The sequence below is a fragment of the Colius striatus genome, chromosome Z, assembly GCF_028858725.1.
Source record: "Colius striatus isolate bColStr4 chromosome Z, bColStr4.1.hap1, whole genome shotgun sequence".
Lineage (NCBI taxonomy): Eukaryota > Metazoa > Chordata > Aves > Coliiformes > Coliidae > Colius > Colius striatus.
In genome coordinates this window covers 50,362,206-50,380,566 of record NC_084790.1, presented here as the reverse complement: position 1 = coordinate 50,380,566, position 18,361 = coordinate 50,362,206, and the positions used below count along the sequence as shown (strand labels likewise).

Below are 18,361 nucleotides of genomic sequence, written 5' to 3'. Positions count from 1 at the left end.
GTTGCTTTCTGTCAACCTGTGTCTGTGTCAGAGGCACAGGGTCAAGATTCACAGCTTCTTTCCCAATGGAGAAGCCACACTATTACCTTCGGGTTCCTGTCAGGCTACAGGAATGCTTGCAAAATACTTGTAGCCTATATGCAGTGCAGCCTTGGCCTGAAGATTAAGTGGGTAGTTCTTCACTTTACAGGCCTTTAAAACAGCTCAATCTATTTCAAAAATCTGTCAGTCCTTTAATAGGAGTTGATCTGCAAAATACCTACATGTAGTATTTTAAGCCCACAACCTCCCACTCAACTGGCAGAGACAAAAATCAGTGCCTTTCTAGAGGCATACTGAAGAACCAGATACCATCAGAATATACACCTTGGACTTTTCAATCTTAAAACAAGGCTTCAAGTTTGTACTTGATCATTTACTGATACCAAAGTTCCCTTCATATGAACAAAATCTAGAAATATGTCATATTTATCCAGAATCAAAATATTAGCTTTCCTTTCCAAAAGCAAAATCCACAGCCCAGGGACAGAGGCTAACTTCATAAGGTCCAGAGCAGGTTACCACTAAAAGATGGTGCGTTGCTTTTCTCTTCATGCTCTCAATTGTCTTTCACTTGTTTGATTCAGTAGCAATGAAGCTACAGAGCAAGTGGACTGATTCCATCTTGCAAAAATTTGTTCTAGAGACAATATTGGGGGTGGAGTGGAGCTGGGAGTGTGTGTGGAGAGTGTAGTTTCCGTTTAAGTTAAGATCATCCTTTCTGTAGTGAGTCCATTAATTTAAAATTGCATTCAAAGGCACTCAGTAGTAACTTCCATGTAGTATAATCCATTCATCAGGTGAAGAGAGCACCTGGACTCCAGTCCATTTGATTCTGATTCTTAACCTCAATTTGTGTTACTGTGTCAAAGAGCCAGTCCACCTTAGATGTTTTCAATTCTTAAGCTTTTCAGCAGCAGTAGTGCTCTGATATGCAGGTTTATCATATGAATGCACAGATTTCAGGCATAAAAGAAGTGAAAGGGAGGAGGTCCACATGATTTAGCAGCTATGAGTTTCCCTTATGTTGAACTGCCCATGCACCTATAGCTTGACAGACAACTAGTTCCTATGGCTAGAACCAAACTTGCTTTCTATTACTTGATTCCTCCCCTCCTCCCAAAGTAAAAACAACTTGAAAAACTAACTTGACCACTGGAGTACCAGAAAGTAGATGAGCCTATGACCTGCATACTTTTCCCCTTGTGATAAGTTTGAATATTGTAAACTAACAGACTGCAAAACTGACAGTAAGATTTGGAATTTCAGTCCAATAGGCAAGTCTTTAAGTGTTAGGGTCCTGCTCATAAAGCTAGCAGTAATGTCTGCAGATGGTACAACACCAGGCTCTGTTTATCACAAGAAAACCCATTCCTTCTACTTGAAAAAGCAGATTGATTACAGCATTACTTAATAATTTCAAAAAGACTCCAAAATAACAGATCCCAGAAGGAAACTTCATATTTAGAATCACATATGGATGGCAGCAGAAGGAATCCAGTGGCACGAATGCCATGTCTGAACAACCTTTTTTAAGACTAAAGACACGATACTCACCTATCTAATTCAACTCTAAACTATGATCTTCAGAGCAAGCACCAGGAGTAATTTTGTACATTACTGGACTACATCACTATGGCTACCCTGACATACTCAGAATGTCAGACTTATTTTCCAAAGGATAAGTGAATATATTGAAAATACCCTCAATCTTGTTTGTCAACACACTTTATGACCTTTCAATAATAAAACTAGATGTAGAGGTAAAAAATTTTAACAGTGACCCTTAACATTTCATATCTTAATGTCATTGCAAACAAATGTTAAAGACAAAAAAAAAAAGAACCTTGATTTAAAAGCAAGAAAAACTATCCAATTTGAAGCAAAGACCATCTCCACCCCACAGAAAACAGGTGTTATTCTACTTTTATTATAAAGAGAAATGAAAATTTTCTAATTGCAGGCATTTTTTTTTAAAGCTATTGAATTTAATCCAACCATTTCAACAAGACTTAGGCCTCTGCACAAGTGATATGCATGCAAGCTGGATGTAAAAAGACAACCAGTTAGTACAGGAATAGAGAACTCCTTTGTTCGTCTCAACATACTAGTTTAAAGCAAGCAGTGATTTATGTAACAAAAATCCCATGTTCTAGAGAAAAGGATGAAATATAGCAGAGATACACAACCCGCACTCTACACATCAATACAGTACCTGGGTGCTGAATCTGTGAACATCATCAGAGGCACTGACTAGATCAATGGAAGACATGGAGGAAGAGCGACTATAGGGCTAACAGAGACAGACAAAGAAAAAACCAAGTAATCAGAACAAAGGCACAACTGAGCATTCAGTACCAACTTGCAAGCACAAGATAATGAAGAAAAGGAAAACAAAAGCACCGTAAGCAGCAAGCACAGCAGCAAATGCTGATTTCATGCACCTATTATATATTATGCTCTCAGTGTATCCCTGAGAAGGGTGTAATGTTTCCAGTAACATTAAAAAAACTCAACTGGTCCCGATACAAGTGGTTGGATTTTTTTTTTTTTTCCAGTGAAATCAATTAAATGAATTTGGGCAAAGTTATCTGAAAAACACTGAGGTTAGTATGTTGGGATCTTCCTTTGTATTTCCTTTCTATTTCCAAAAGCATTCTAAATAGATTACTGAAATCAGTATTTTTTAAGCCAAGACAGAAAACAGTGCTTTCCCAATTCCAGCTACTTCATGTGAACATCACTAAACCTTTGAAAGTTACTATAAACACCTACAAAATATATTCTCATCTACCAATACAAAACATTATACAGAAATATCATAGGTCAGCCCATTGTTTGGAGGAGATCATACAGAATATCTTACCTTTTGGACAAATCGATGAGTCCCCACAGAAGAATAAGCATCTCCAGAAGGTAAGGATGTTGGCCAGTGTAATCTAACCTTTTCACTTTGAGACTGCAACACAACAGATTTAATTACTAGTAGTCACATGCTACTGGGTGGGCTATGAAACAGAATGAGCTGTTCTCAATCTACATGGAGGCTACAACAACTAATGCTGTAGTTACAACTACTAAGGCATGAAGCTGTCATCCTGCCAAAATTCTCAGTAAATGAATAGAACTGAAGACTGAATTATTCTGTACTTTGAGGTGTTCTTCTAAGTTAAGAAATATAAGAGTGGCAGCGTTAAGGATACACATAGTAGTGTAACAGTCACTCAAAACTTTTACTCTCTGCTAAGAGATTACAACATAGGCAAACTCTGTTGAGTAGAAAGTCTTTTAATTCTTAACAAAGTCATTGCATTCACTATATTCACAAGCCTTAAGACAAAGGATGCACTACTTGGCTATTCCCTCTTACATACTGCTGTGTGTTTCCTTTTTTAAAATATTTCCTCACGTGCATCTTAACCCTTTTTGTTCCTGATCACGGAAGAAGTAGTCAGAGCCTACGTAATTTTTACAGAAAAACAAACACCAACAGAACTAATCTTTCTTTTTTCACACAGAGTCAAAAGAAACTTTCAGACAAAAACTAGGTTTTGAGAAATAGATGCAGTGTGCAATATTCTTATTTGAACAGGGCATTGCCTTCATACAAGATAGTTTTACAGGACATTTATTTAGGAATTAAAAACTAGAGAAATTCAATTAGCTTAGCACTTACACTATCCTTTTCTATGTAAGCTGTGAAGTCACTTTCTCAAAATCAGTGTTAACATTTTGCAGTTAAATATTGTTGCTTAAGTTAATTCCCCTTGTCAGTATCAGGACAAAATCTAGAGCTTCAGGAAATGCACCCCAGGACTGAGCTTAAGTAACAGTAGTCTCCCATGAAGTGCCCACCATTAAGACATTTTCCAGGTATCAGTACCTGTTCTTCCATTTTATCCTGTCTATCAAGAGCAGCTTCAACAGCATCAAAAAATTCTTCTTCATTAATCAGACTGTTAGGACCCTCCTAGAGGAAAGCATAAGAAACAAAACTAGCTCAAAAACAGAGATCCACTTTGATATTAGAAATATGTATTTGTCTACTACGCATGTAACTTATGGAAGCAATTTTCTTCTGTAGACATCAAATCTTTTCACCAGTGTCCTTAGACTACAGTTCCTCTGAAAACATAACCTGTTAAAGGAAGTTACTCCCTGTAACTACAAATTAGGGATAATTGTATAGAGAAGAAAAAAAACCAGGAAACTGAGTAACAGTGTCAATATCACACCAGAATTACATTTTAATGAACTTTTACCTTCTATTAAAAATGTTTACAGTGTGTCAGTAAAGTATACATACTAACACAATTGCGTAGTTACACTCCTTCCAAGTATTACAGTGCCTTAGGGTAGATTTCAGGTATGTGCTTAAAACATTACAAGAGGAAACAAAGTTCTGGGGATCTCTACTGAAAATTCTCGGAAAGAATAGTTTAACACTAAACAGCAGGCAGAGTTAGGTCAACTATTGGAAACTCAAGTCTACTGAGTAAAAGAAAATTAGGTTGTCTGCTTTTATGGTATTGTAAAACAAGCTTATCCAGCAAATTTCAAAAAACTACTTTACAACAGCAACACTTGGGAGAAGCAGCAGGGTTCATAAAGTAGACAAAAGTCCAACTTCTTATCCATTTTCTTCTTTTACATTGCGTCCCTCAGTCACAACAAATAACCTAAGCCCAAGTAACCTATAAATATCTTAACATATTAGTACTATTTCTCAGTCTACGATTTGTAAATACAAATGTGCTTGATTAGTGTATAAGAGAGGTCCAAGTTCTTAAAAATTACGTAAACTGATAAAAGGAATCAATATGAAATTTCAAGCTGGCAGTGATGAGTTAAAAAACATTTCAAGTTAAACTTCAGATTCCAGGACTGCCTTTGAAGTCGAAGTTGACATATTTGCTTTATGTATCTATAGAACTGAACCATTAAAAAAATGGAAAAAACTAAACTATTGCATAAGCTGCATCAAATGTACAACAAAAGCAAATAAAATAAATCAGCAGAAGTATCTGTAAGCAAAATGCTTCAGACTAAAGTAGGACATAGAAGCCTGAGGTAAAGACAGACTTTCATTCTCAGAAAAATTAAGTACTGAGATTCTTCATATAGTTTCAGTTTCAAAGGTGGACAAGAGTCATGAACACACCTGCACAAGCTAAACCTTTAAAAGTCATAGCATTTTTTAAAATTTCAAAGGCAGAACTGGTACCTCGTAATCTGGCCCTCCAAAGTGAGACTTTTTCTTCAGTTCTGTCACAGCATTTTTGTACGCTTCTTCAGTTCTTCTCCTTTTCTCTACCTCCTGTAAAATTACAGAATCATTTGATGCAGTGAGAATGAATTGACTAACAATAGTCAACATACCAATAAATGGAAAGACTAGTATTGTTTTCTTCCAAATAACAACTGCAAAGCTGCTTATTTTCTGGAATTATTTGCATATGTGCCTGTGTGCACGCATGTACAACGTAGAGCTTGTAGAGCCAGCTACCTTAGAAGAAATTATCTCAGCAAGTAAAAACTAGTATCTAGTTCAAACATAGCTATTCATGATTCATTGACAGTCACACGTGGTAGCTGACTGACAGTTTGTACAAACGTCCTGGACACAGGTACTTGGGCAGTGATAAAGTGTGAAAAGTTAAGACCAGTAAAAAGCTAACTTGTTGAATGTGGTAAAATAGTAATGAATCACAGCATGTAAGCTTGCATCTATAATTAGCTGGCTTAGAATCAACATGAATCATTTTGTGAGCTCCATGCAGAGACTAACAACATCATTCTCCCACAATAGGTATGTAACTGTCCTGTGACTGTCACAGAGCCACTGATGTCTGCATCATTGAATATTGTGAATAAAAAAGTAGTAATGCCAGAATTGGTCTCATATGTCCTTTGCAAATTCTACATGTTGACAAATGTTCACAGTGAAAATAGATGGCTGAGTAGATGAAGGGAGAGCAGTGGATGTCATCTACCTTGACTTCTGCAAGGCTTTTGATACGGCAATATCCTCATCAGAAAGGTCAGGCAATGTGGGTTGGATGACTGGACAGTGAGGTGGATCGAGAGCTGGCTGAATGACAGAGCCCAGAGAGTGGTAATCAACAGAGCCAAGTCAAGTTGGAGGCCTGTAACCAATACAGTTCCCCAAGGGTTGGTTCTGGGGACAATCTTATTCAGCATCTTAATGACCTGGATGAGGGGACAGAGCAAGTTCCCTGATGACACCAAACTGGGAAGACTGGCTGATTCCCCAGAAGGCTGTGCTGTTATTCAGTAGCATCTCAACTGGCTTGAGAGTTGGGCAGAGACGAATCTCATGAGGTTCAACAAGGACAAGGGCAGAGTGCTGCACCTGGAAAGGAACAACCCCATGCACCAGTACAGGCTGGGAGTGACCTGCTGGAGAGCAGCTCTGCAGAGAGAGACCTGGAAGTCCTGGTTGACAATAAACTAAACAAGAGCCAGCAATGTGCCCTTGTGGCCAAGAAGGCCAATGGCATGATTGAGGGAGGTTCTCCTCCCCCTCTACTTTATCCTGGTGAGGCTTGGGCTCCCCAGCTCAGGAGGGACAGGGAACTTCTGGAGAGAGTCCAGCACAGAGCCATCAAGATGACCAGGGGAGTGGAACATCTCTCCTGTAAAGAAAGGCTGTGGGATCTGGGACTGCTCAGTCTGGTGGAGACTGAGGGGTGACTGTATTAATACTTACGCATATTTAAAAGGTATATGTCAAGGGGATGGGACAACTCTTTTTTTCTGCAGTGTCCACTGATAGGACTATGGGTAATGGACAAAAGCTGGAACAGGAAAAAGTTCCACTTAAACTTATGGAAAAACTTCTTTCCTGTGAGGAAGCCCTGGCACAGGCTGTCCAGGGAGGTTGTGGAGTTCCCTTCTTTGGAGTTTTTCAAAACCCGCTTAAACATGTTCCTGTGAGACCTGATCTAGGTGAACCTGCTTTAGCAGGAAGGTTGGACTAAATATTTTTTAGAGGTCTCTTCGAATCCCTATCATTCTGAGATTCTGTGAAAAAACTGTAAATGTTTCTGAAGTTCTTGCAGAATTCAGCTTCAATATGCAAGATGTTTCTCTGTTGCCTTTCAAAATCGCTTCAAGAGGAAAAAAGTTAAATCTTAAGGGTGGCAACTGGACACCAGAAACTACTTCTTGGAGGCAGGAGTATAATTATTCAGCAACCAAATTTGATCTTCAAAGATTCAGTGTAAAACCCTTAAACAATACTGAAAAGCTGAGTTTACCAACTGGGAATATGGTGGTAACATTCACTCTGAAACACATTTTCTTGTTTCCAAAGAAAAGTCTGAGAAACAAAGCAACAGTTCTGATGTAAAACAAAGCAGTATCGCTTAACACAGGAAAATTCTTAGGGAAAAAACACAGCACCTAGATGAGAACAGAGTTGCCTTTATCTGTAAACACAAGCTTTTCTCTTCTGAAGCTATCACAAAGAGTCAATAACTGCTACACTTACACTTCACAAAATTTTGCATGTTTATCATTTTTTAAAGTAACTGGAGAGTCCTGAAGATGCATTAAGTATGACTTGAATACAAGTCACTGAGAGAAAGGATGAAGTTTTACCAGAATATTTAGATTGAAAAACAAACAAAAAGTCCCACTAAAACATAACTCCTCCTCCTGCTCACCCCAAATGCCACACTTGCTGTACTTCAATCTTGAAAATCACGATAATTTACAGGTGACAAAAGACAACTCTCCAAGCTGTCAGGCTCCTCTTGCTAACAACATTAAATAAGGCAGAAATTGGGAAACTGTTTACATAGCAGAAAAGCTACCTATGTATTAAAGCTCCAAGATTAATAAGACATTTAGGTTACAATTGTCAAAGATGAATGAAGTAAGCTACCTATTAATCTCAGGTAAAATTCAGAAGATTGTTCAGAAGATAAGTTTGCTCATTTACAATTACTAAGATCAAAGGAAACACTGTAGTCAAGACAACAGGAAAAGCATTATGTCACATAAGGATTTTATTGCAAACAAAACAATGACCAAATGCTAGAGACTAAATCCTTTCCTTCACCCATTTTAAGAAAAGACTCTTTTAAACTACGTTCAAGATGCTCACATTGCAACATATACCACATTGGAAAAATAAAACGCTTAGCTCAAGATCTTAACAGCTAAGAGACCGTTACCCTTAGATAACATTACATGCTTTTGTATTAATTTTATTCTAATTGTTTCGGTAACAAAAGGAAAACTAAATATAGAATTTTAAAATGACAATTGTTAAGTTCATTACTTAAAAATTAAATGATGGTTTTATAAGTTTGTTTTAAGGTTTAGAAAGTCTCCAACCTTCAGAATATAAACTTCAAATCCTTTCTTTTATTTAAAAAGGAGGCTACAGAGAAAGATACATGCTTCATAACACAATATTCATCTCCCATCAAACTGTAATCACCTCAAGACTTGATAAATGTTACTGAACTTGAGCTTTGTTAATATGAGTAATTTTTTAGGACAGTGATAATTTTGAAACCTATCTCCTTCAAGTTCAGCAGACATAAATCAACCTTGCATCTTTAGGCTAAGCTAGCCCTCTACAAGATGGAGGCTGTGTAACTGTGAGGCTGCAGGACTCTTAGCAGCACACAAAGGTGCCAAGTAGTTCTGACAAAAGTGGAGTGAGGAAACTGGAGAGGACAGTGACTTGGATTACAGAGAGAATTACACTACACCTAAAACACTCTTTAATTTTAGCCACTGATAGAGGCCTTAAGTCTTCTCATAACAAACCTGAACAGTGCAGAGCCAGTGGCGTGAATCTGCTGACATGCAAAGCGCAAACTTGATGCTGCTCCTTTCAACTCTTCTAGATGGTCTTTAACAGGGAATCTACAAAGTTTAGGAGCTTTAAACCTTTCCTGGCTACAAAACAAACGGTAGCTCAATTTTGTGTAATTTTCCCCTCTAATCTCCCCTAGAGAAGGTATTCTGAACTTAACCTCACAGTATTTATTCCTTTTTCAGAGCACTTTACAGTCAGCCGAAGAAAACAAAAAATGCAAAGATCAACACTGTTCTCCTCCCATATCTATTTATCAGATTACAGAGCACAGAAGATACTCTTATAAACCCATGTTTAACCACTAAAACAAGAAGATGAAAGAAAAACAAAAGCAGTTCTACCACCGAAGGGGAATAGTGTTAGCAGAGGTCTGAATAGTGGCAACTGCTGTCTTTAAGGCTGTATGCATCCAAGTGTTGGTCATGGGGAAGTGCAGGACTCGCCCCTGTGACCAGCAGCCAGAGGCAGCTCTATGTCAGATAAGGTGGTTCTTAGCCAGCTCCAAAATAGACCCACTACAGCACGGTGGAGCCCAACCACTGCGTGTACGGCACTTCTTTGAAACTTAATTTAAGAGTAAAAAAAGGACCCAGGGGAGAGAGGAAAGGGGAATAAAAAGTGAGAAACACAAGGCCAAAGGATGGTAAGGCCAAAATCAGGAGGAGCAGCTCCTGGGCAGAGGACACTGAAGCCCACATAGGACCCCATGTTGAAGCATTTTCCTGACATTTCCCAAAAGAATCATGTCCTACAGAGCACCCATTCCTGCAGAAGATTTTTTTCCCCAGAGGGTTGCCATTCATGGATAGGACCTGTGCTGGAGCTGGGAAAAAGTGTGACAAGGAAGGAGTGTCAGAGATGAAGTGTCTTGCAAATCCTCTATTCCTTACACCACATTGCCTGGGCCTAGGGACCCACAGGAAAGGAGTGAAGTTGATCTTGGGAATAGAAAGCTGTTCTAGTGTCTGTCTTCTTGTTTTCCTTTAACTGGATATACTTGAAATCAGCAATAAACTGTTTTTCCTCAAGTCAAATACATTCTATATTTGTCTTGAACCATGAGCTTTCTTATCCTATTTATTTTTCCCTAATCCTGCTGCATGGGTGGTGAGCAGCTGTGTAGGTATTTGTCTGTTAGCCAAGGCTAGCCCACCACAATTCTGTAGTATTTAATTCAATAAAAATATCCTTTTCCAAAAGGCTAGTAGAGGAACACAAAACAAAATTATAATTGAAGTATTTCACCATCAGTATGCTGTAAACCCCGGAAAATTTCACTGACAAATGTAACTTTTTGAGGTTGCAAGCATACCAAAGCAAAGTAACTTAAAACTTTCAAGGTTTTAGAAGCTTTTGTTATCTTAATTTCTGGAAAAACAAGTCCAAAAAAGCTCGTGAACCTCTTGAAAGGGTATTTACTTAGGCTGTATGAGGTACTAGTCATCCGAGAATTAAAGTGAAATTCAGGTTTGAATTTGTTAACCGCTTACAGTAAAAAACAAGCGCTTTAAAATTAGTCCATGGAAGAAAAAAGTGACAACATAACTAAGCTCAATGAATTAAAATTCTATAGCAACATATTACTCTGTATTAACATATACTAACCTAGAAACAAGAAAAATTCACTTCATCCATGTGCTAAGCAATGTCTGATCAACAACAATGAAGTGTATTTGCCCAGCTCACGGATTAGGTGGCTTTTGTGGACAGACCAAATAGTAGCCTTACACACTTCCAAAAAAGTCACAAAGATGCTGAGCCAGGCTCTTCATGGCAGTCTGCAGCAGAAGGATGAAAAACAGCAGGCATACACTGGAGTGAATTACTCCAATCGGATATAAGGGAAAAATTAACTGTAACAATAGCTGAGTAGTAGAACAGGGTGCCCAGTAAAGCTATGCAGCCTACAGCCTTGAAGATTTGAAACCAGACTTGACGTAGCCTTCAGCAACCTGATCTGATCTCAAACTATCCTTCCTTTAAGCAGGAAGTTGGAGAGAGAGTGAGCTCTTGAGGTCTCTAATCCAACCCGAACTACTCTACAATCCTGTGAACAAGCTTCAAGTCCCGGGTCTACTGTAATTCCTCCAACTACCTAGATGACCCTGCAACAAATTAAGTGTTGACAGAATTTGCAATAGGGTTAGACAGAGCCAGGCCTTTGACATACAGACAAAAATAACCCAGGAGACCAGGGCAAGGATTCAGACAGAGATATACTCTGAATGTGCTCATCCTTCGAATTGCATACCATTAAAACATTTGGAGTAAGGTTTTAAGTGTGATATACACCACATCGAAACATATTAAATAAAACACAAGACAGTGACAGCTAGAGGACTACACAGGACACCAGCCAATGATTGCAGGATTCTGGAAATCAAGGCCTGAAATACAATCTACTCATGCCTCCAGTACATCTAATAAGAGAAGATATCACTACTTTTGAGTTGCCATAGTGGTTGAGTAGGCTTACCATGAACTATCACTGCCACTAAAATAACAGATATTCTAAAAAATATAACCAATTAGGTACATACCATGGCTTAATCACTTTAATCTCCCTAAGGAAAGTGAATAGATTATATCTTAAAGGGGCATTTGAAATTAGAACTGTTTTTTCTCCTCAGTGCAGTCTCCATCTCTTACCACAATTGAAATATTCCAGAGATTTCAACATTATATTGGAAGCATGGATAATTACATCTGTTTTAGAAGTCTACAAGCAATACACTTATTACTATGGAATAGTGTCATGTTCTCTGTGAATATGAAAAACATAGGACTACTATTTGAGTAAGGGCTGGGAAAAGAGAGATTATGATGAATAATGTTACTATACCAGCAATTAGCTTTTAACATTTTATAGGAATATTAATGAAAACATCTAAAATTAATACATGCTGTATATAAAAAGAAAAACAATATCTGGAATAAAAAAATTAACAACACTTTATTTTAAATTTAAATTTCAGGTTAAAGAAATATTTTTTTTCACAAGTAAAAGGAAAACAATCTTACCTTATCTAACCTCTTCTGCCAGCTTTCTTCACGTTTTACCATGAGTTCAATACAATGAGAAAGTGTAGCAAGGATTCCAGCAGTAGTTGCCTTGAAAGTTATAGCCTCTCCTTTAAAGTCTATGCCATTAATTCCTTTAGGTGTCACATGTGGAAACACTAAAAACAAACATGAATCATTCACTGATAGCTGCCTTTAACTCAAACACACACTTTACATTTGTTTGAAGAAAATATACTGGCTAGAAAGCTAATTTGAAAATAAAAATCAAAAGTACTAATAATTTTCATCTATCCAGAGGATAAGGAATAGGATTCCAAAGCAGGAACACATCCCTTCAGCTTCATCTTGTTATACTGTACTTCCAGTCTGCTTGTAATGCTGTATTACTCTGCAAATCATGTGGGTGGAGGGAGTGGTAATACTTTGTAACAATAGCAGTTTGACAGCCTGAAGTGGGGCCTAATTAACACAGAGCAACCTTAAAACTTATTATATTGATACAGTGCTAAGAAAGGAACAATTTCAAAATGCAATCAAACCCAAAATGTAAGACTCAAGGTTGCTTTAAGCAGGTAATTATATATTTAAAAACCTCAAAGTAAAAAAGGTATAAAAGTATCAAATGTGTTGAATTACCCAAGTACTGTGGGTTTTGCAGTTCCAACAACTACTTCATGCTGTCAACCAAGCCATCTGTTGCTAAGGCTATTTAAACAAGTTATTTAAAAAGTGTGACAAAAAAAGTACTTATTATATGTCAAACTCATATGTAGGTTGACATAATAACACTACACATTAATGTCAGAAAATATTAGAAAGCAGAAGTAACACTCATGTTGAAGCTGACTGAGCCAAGCAAGCTAAAGTAACTCCTGCTATGCCACAGGGCGAGTTAATGACCTACCACCTAGCTGGATATCACTTTTTTCCCCTCAGTCTGTCAATATGTCACTGTTACAGTTTAAAAAGTACAAATAAATATTTGCATAAGTTTATCCAATATCTGTCTGCATGGGTAAAGCAGAGCCTTTAAGCAGCTCAGTTCTTATAGGGAAGAGACACGTAATTGCTATTCTCTAATGGTAGAGCATGGTATTCTACACTTTGGAAACAGAAAGCAATCATTACATGGTCTTAAGCAACGGTTTAAGTCTCTAGAGGTTTTATATGCCCTTCTTTCTGAAGGAATCAACTATTTTTCAAACATGACTGCAGACTATATGCTACTTCAAATACCTCACTAAGCATTCACATGACAGAATACAGCTTATTTTTTGTTTCATGTTAATCAAGAATACTTCCTAAAAGGTAAAGATAATGGAGGCTGGAAAAAAAAAGTAAGAAGGAGAAAGATCTGTTTCGGAAACAACAGTGAGCACAGCAGCTCTCCCTCCCCCTAACAGCTGCACAGAACACGGAGGAGGCTGAGACAAAAAGCAGCATAAGCTGGCAAGGAGACGATTCACCGAGAATAACAAAAATTATTAAGACTTTCAACCATAACACTCACAACTGAAAAATATAGTTTATACTAATATAGTGTAGATTGTGTTCATGTGCAGGCTTACCAGCACAGCTATAATGCTTATAGATGTGATTTTTCTCTCAATTATGCAACGTTAGACATGCTGAAGAAACTACCATTGACTGCAACACCGTAAAACAATTTCAGAGAGCTCTATGTAAGGGGGAGACAGCAATACCACCTCATTTCTCAGAAAAAAAGCGCCAGCTCTTGTTCCTGAGTATCTTTAGGTCTCAGATATAGTTAATTAATACTTCCATACAGTTTCAGTCGACATACCTTCTAAGTAATTTTTTTAATGACTAGTCTCAAAGTAGCAGTGATACATATAGAACTTGAAGTTTTAACATCAGCATCCATAGTTCATTTCAGATATTATAACTCTGGCCAAAACTTGTTTCTTTTAAGAGATGGTCACTCAAAAGATACCTTATGATAGATGTGAGTATTTTGATTCATTTTGAATCACAGGAGACATTCGTGTTTCTGGAACATGTCAGAAGATGACCTCAAGCGTCATCTCAGTAACAGCTGAACTTCAGCACATTAGAAGTAACTTGTCAGGAGATTTTCTATTTGGACAGTCCAAGCATCCTTCCTATTCCCTTTTTAAGCCTTTTTTCAGCTACAGATTGAATGTTTCAAAATGAAACCTGGCATCAAGAGATCTATATGGTTCAAGGTAAAGGCTAATAGGAATATGTTTTTATCATTGCAACTATTCCTCTGTCTTGATCAAGCTGCATGCAGACAACTGAATAAAGCAGCAGGATGATTCTTGTACTTTGACTTTAATTTCAACATCTCCCAAAGGGTTCCTTTTTAATTATCCCATCTTTTAAACATTTTGCTTTACTTTTGATTTCTTTTCTCTTGCCTTTCATATAAAAGATTCTGCAAACCATGCTCAAGCCTTCAATGGCTCTTTAGCCCTTTCTCCAACACCTCTGTTAGGATAAGACAGTTTTCCCTTCTTGTTCCTAAAATTCTGTTTGTAACACTGTCCCAGATGTGTGTTTGATCAAATCTGTTTTCTAGTGAAAGAGAAAATAATTTTAAAGACTCTAAGTAGAAAGAACTTAATTTATATTTTCCATTTTATGCCACCGTTAACATCTTCTGTCACTAAACCAATTCTAAGTGAAAATGAAACGTTTCAGTGCATGACCCATTTACTTGTATCTTCTGTTGTTGAGCTTCTGTGGATTGCAGTAGGATCAACATATTAGGTTTCCTCTAAGAACAATGCCATTATTTCAGCAATGTACTGGTGAGTATTCTTCTGTCATTCAAAGCAGAAAATTCTGCATCATATTTCTCTCCTTCAGCTTCTGTACCATTGCCACCTTTATAATTCTGTCTTCAAAGAGATTCCTCAAGCAAGTTTCACCTGCTTTTCATATTCTTACATAATTTAAATCCAAACACACTAATTTTCCCAAGCAGACAGATGGATACGCTTCCTGACCAAGATTCTCCATGTTAAGAACAGAAAATCCCAATGGTAAATATGCATCAGCCTTGGTGTTTTATACAAGTAATCATTGTTTCAGTTACCAGATATTTAAACTGGAAAGTGATCAATGAATTTAAATACTTCACAGTACTCTTCCTAGCTCTTCACTCAAAGATCCTAGAGAACACAGAAAAGAAAAAGTCTCTCCACCCAAAATGCCGTTCTCATAGTAGTACACAATCCAAGAGAAGGTGCAGAAGGGAACAAATTTCAGAAGACAATGTCATAGCAGGCTAAAAAAGGAGGCTGAACCCTTGCTTCTCACTTCTGGCTGCAGAACAGCCCCAGAATAAATAGGCAACTACTTCTGAGCTACAGTTAAATAGAGACTTCAAGAAGGAAATGTGAAACTTGAGAAATCAGAGAATCTTAACAGTTGCACTGACACTAACCTTTAGAAAAGGATGAAGCTGAAGATAAATCTTTCATTATCAAACAGTCTGAGCAGTTTTCTTCCCAATACATGGGCATGGCTGTCTCAGCCTTAGACATCTACTTCCTTCACTACATCACTTACTCAGGATTCCACTCTAGGGCCAAGATTCTAATTTTTCAGGTTGGGGTTTTTGGTTTTTTTTGTTTGTTTGTTTTTTGGGTTTTTTTTAATCAAGCTTTGCAGCACTTGGCTATTAAATATTTAATGGATTTAGCCCATAGAAATCTAAGTCACAGAAAAACTAAAATGGAGATAAAGCTTTTCATAGAAATAATGGACAGAAAGTAAATTTAATGGAATCAGGAATCTTAACAACCTGAATCAGAAGATCAGCAAAAAGCAAAAGCAAGGGTTTGAAGAAATTATTTTTTGTAGTAAGCTATAGTAAGACAGTTCATATACAGGTACCCATAACATGTATTAATTTCCTAGGATGTAAGTTTCCAAAGATTTGATACACAACTTTTTACAAGATGAATATGAATAATGTTTCAAATTCATGTTAAACTGGTGATTAAAAAAGCCACTTACTTTGCATTTAAACATTCCAAGACAATCAGATGTATTAAAAACAGACTTTCCTAATGACATTCTCCATACGTGTATATATATAGCAGACACACTAGAAGAACGTAGATATTAAGAAATGTTCTAAACGTAAATTAAGCTGAAACTCCTACATGATGCTACAAAAATTAACTTTGACAAAAGACATCTCTTTCAAAATGAATCATGCAGTAAAATTAAATTCTCACTTAACACTTTTTTAAAGAAAGCTTTTTCATTTTTCTGAATATTTTCTGACTTAGTAGTCCTCAAAAAATGTACAATTATGTACACAATAAGGTTGGTGGAATTGTGCACTTGCTTACGGGTGAGTGTTGCAAGCTTGCTTAACTTTGGTCATAACAGGCAAGAAAGATTTATTGAAAACTTGAGTTGTATGCTACTTAACCTCTGAAATCAGCATTACAATTAATCCTCAGTAGCACACTTACTTCTATAGCACTGAAAAATTCAACTCATGGTGAATATTGAAAGTATCTCCTTTAATTTCCTTTCCTCTTTTCTCATACCACTTTTTGGCTATACTCTAGAGAGAGCACTTAAATACAGCAAGGAAAGATGTGAAACATTGGGACAGTAGCCAATTAAAAAGAAAATCAACGATACAGTAAAGGCCCATATATTTTTCAGGTTCTTGATGAAAGTGGTTCCATTTTTAAAAACACTTTTTAAGAGTACTTTGGGAGATAGCATCAGATTTGAAACAGGAAGTAGTTCAACTTAAAAGTTTTTGAATCAAAGTCTGAGAATTATCTTAGAACTAACTGAATTACTATCCAGAGAATGTAAACACTAAAATATTTCAGTCAGCAAACAAGAGAAACTCTAAGAAGACTGCAAATTGATCTTAAAAGAATACACAAGTTTTGCCAGGCCACAATTATCAGACTTCTAGAACAGTAAGACTGATATGAATTCTTGACATTTACTGCATGGATGCAGTGAGTACAATAAGTCTTTAAAGATAATAAAAAACATAATTTGTTTTCCCCCATTATGGTGAACAAAAGTTAAAAAGTGCTACTATTGTGGTGAGTGAGAATCAGCACGAGTTTTTACCTAACCATTACGTAGCTACAGAACCTGGAAAAAACGTACTGGGACACACCTATCTGCAAAAGCATTGTGCTCCACCCCATTCCTAAAACAGGTAACGCAAAAACTGCTAATATGAGTTATAAATTTCAGTTCTCCCAATATCTGAATTATGTGCTCATTTCAATAGAACTTTATAGTGAAAAGGACTTTGTACACAGAATAGGAAATCCCATCTTGACAAGGCTGCATGAATATTTGTGTGAATTAAGAATAACTCAAAATCATGAAAAGCAGATAATAAATAACACAAATAACAACTTCCTGTTACATACATGTAAGTAACTATTCTTGCCATTTTCTGCTTAAAAAAAGAGCACAAATATCCGCCTTCTGTCAGGCTTATCATCATACCACGCATATGAGTTTTCAGTGAAAGAGCTGGGACACACTTACATTTTTCCTTACTGCTGTTACTGTTATGTAAAAAATCCCCATCAGAACGCATTGTAGGAAAATCGTCCTCATCATCTTCTACCACTAAATTTAAGAGAATGCATTATGGGAGTGAGAACCTTTTACAATTCATTAACATGAAAGAAAGAATTAAATGCATCTTCACAGCTAAGCAACATTTAACATTTTTTCATACAAAAAAAACCAGTCATGAACTCCTCCCTGCTTCCCTCTGCCTTTCTGGTTTTTGACCCAAGACCGCTATTGTCCTGACTGTTAGAAACCATCAGAAGACTAATGTTTGCTCAGTGCTGAAGTTTAGCACTTGATTCTATGGTAAGAATATTATTTTAGTGTTACAAACAAAATAAGCAGTAAACAAGGAGCCACTATTCAGCAACTATCTACTCTTCTACACCAGCAAGTCTTCGAAGAAGTGGAATTATACTTATCCACTGTTTTCTTACTACCAAAATTTTCATGCTGCCAGAACAAATCCAGGCATGAATATAAATTCCTTAGGAGAGTGCATGGACATGACAAGTTGTTCTCCAAGAACAACCACTCAGAGATATGTAGACATCCACAGCTGAGTCTACCAGGGTCTCAAGTGTGCACTCAGTGCTCTAGCCAATACACCTCAGGAGCATTCATTATGGCAGTACCTTCATCTTTTTTAAAGAATGTATTGCTTCTATCAAGAATAACATCTTTTGAGTTTTTCAAATAAAAGAGATAAAGTGATAAATTAACTTGAATTCATCTTACGAAGGCAAACAATTATTGTTTTATAACATCAAACGCTTAAAAGAGCATTTAAGAGCATTTACTTTGCATGGTTGACAGCTACAGGTTTAATATTAAATTAAGCACATTTTTATGTCAATCCAGCTTCTGAACTGATAA

The 18,361-nt window shown here is 36.9% G+C and overlaps 1 protein-coding gene across 3 annotated transcripts in view; it reads right to left on the bottom strand.

Moving 5' to 3' along the window:
- The window catches only part of CERT1 (ceramide transporter 1), a 76,813-nt gene that overhangs the window by 9,932 nt on the left and 48,520 nt on the right, over positions 1 to 18,361 (bottom strand). For 2 of the 3 annotated variants that reach the window (XM_062019455.1, XM_062019453.1), the window contains 6 exons: positions 17,456 to 17,539; positions 11,918 to 12,075; positions 5,264 to 5,356; positions 3,923 to 4,009; positions 2,906 to 2,998; positions 2,255 to 2,332 (listed from right to left, as the gene is read on the bottom strand). In XM_062019455.1, coding sequence (XP_061875439.1) covers positions 2,255 to 2,332; positions 2,906 to 2,998; positions 3,923 to 4,009; positions 5,264 to 5,356; positions 11,918 to 12,075; positions 17,456 to 17,539 — 593 coding nt within the window. The remainder of the gene's footprint in view (positions 1 to 2,254; positions 2,333 to 2,905; positions 2,999 to 3,922; positions 4,010 to 5,263; positions 5,357 to 11,917; positions 12,076 to 17,455; positions 17,540 to 18,361) is intronic. The other variant, XM_062019454.1, reaches the window with a different exon arrangement.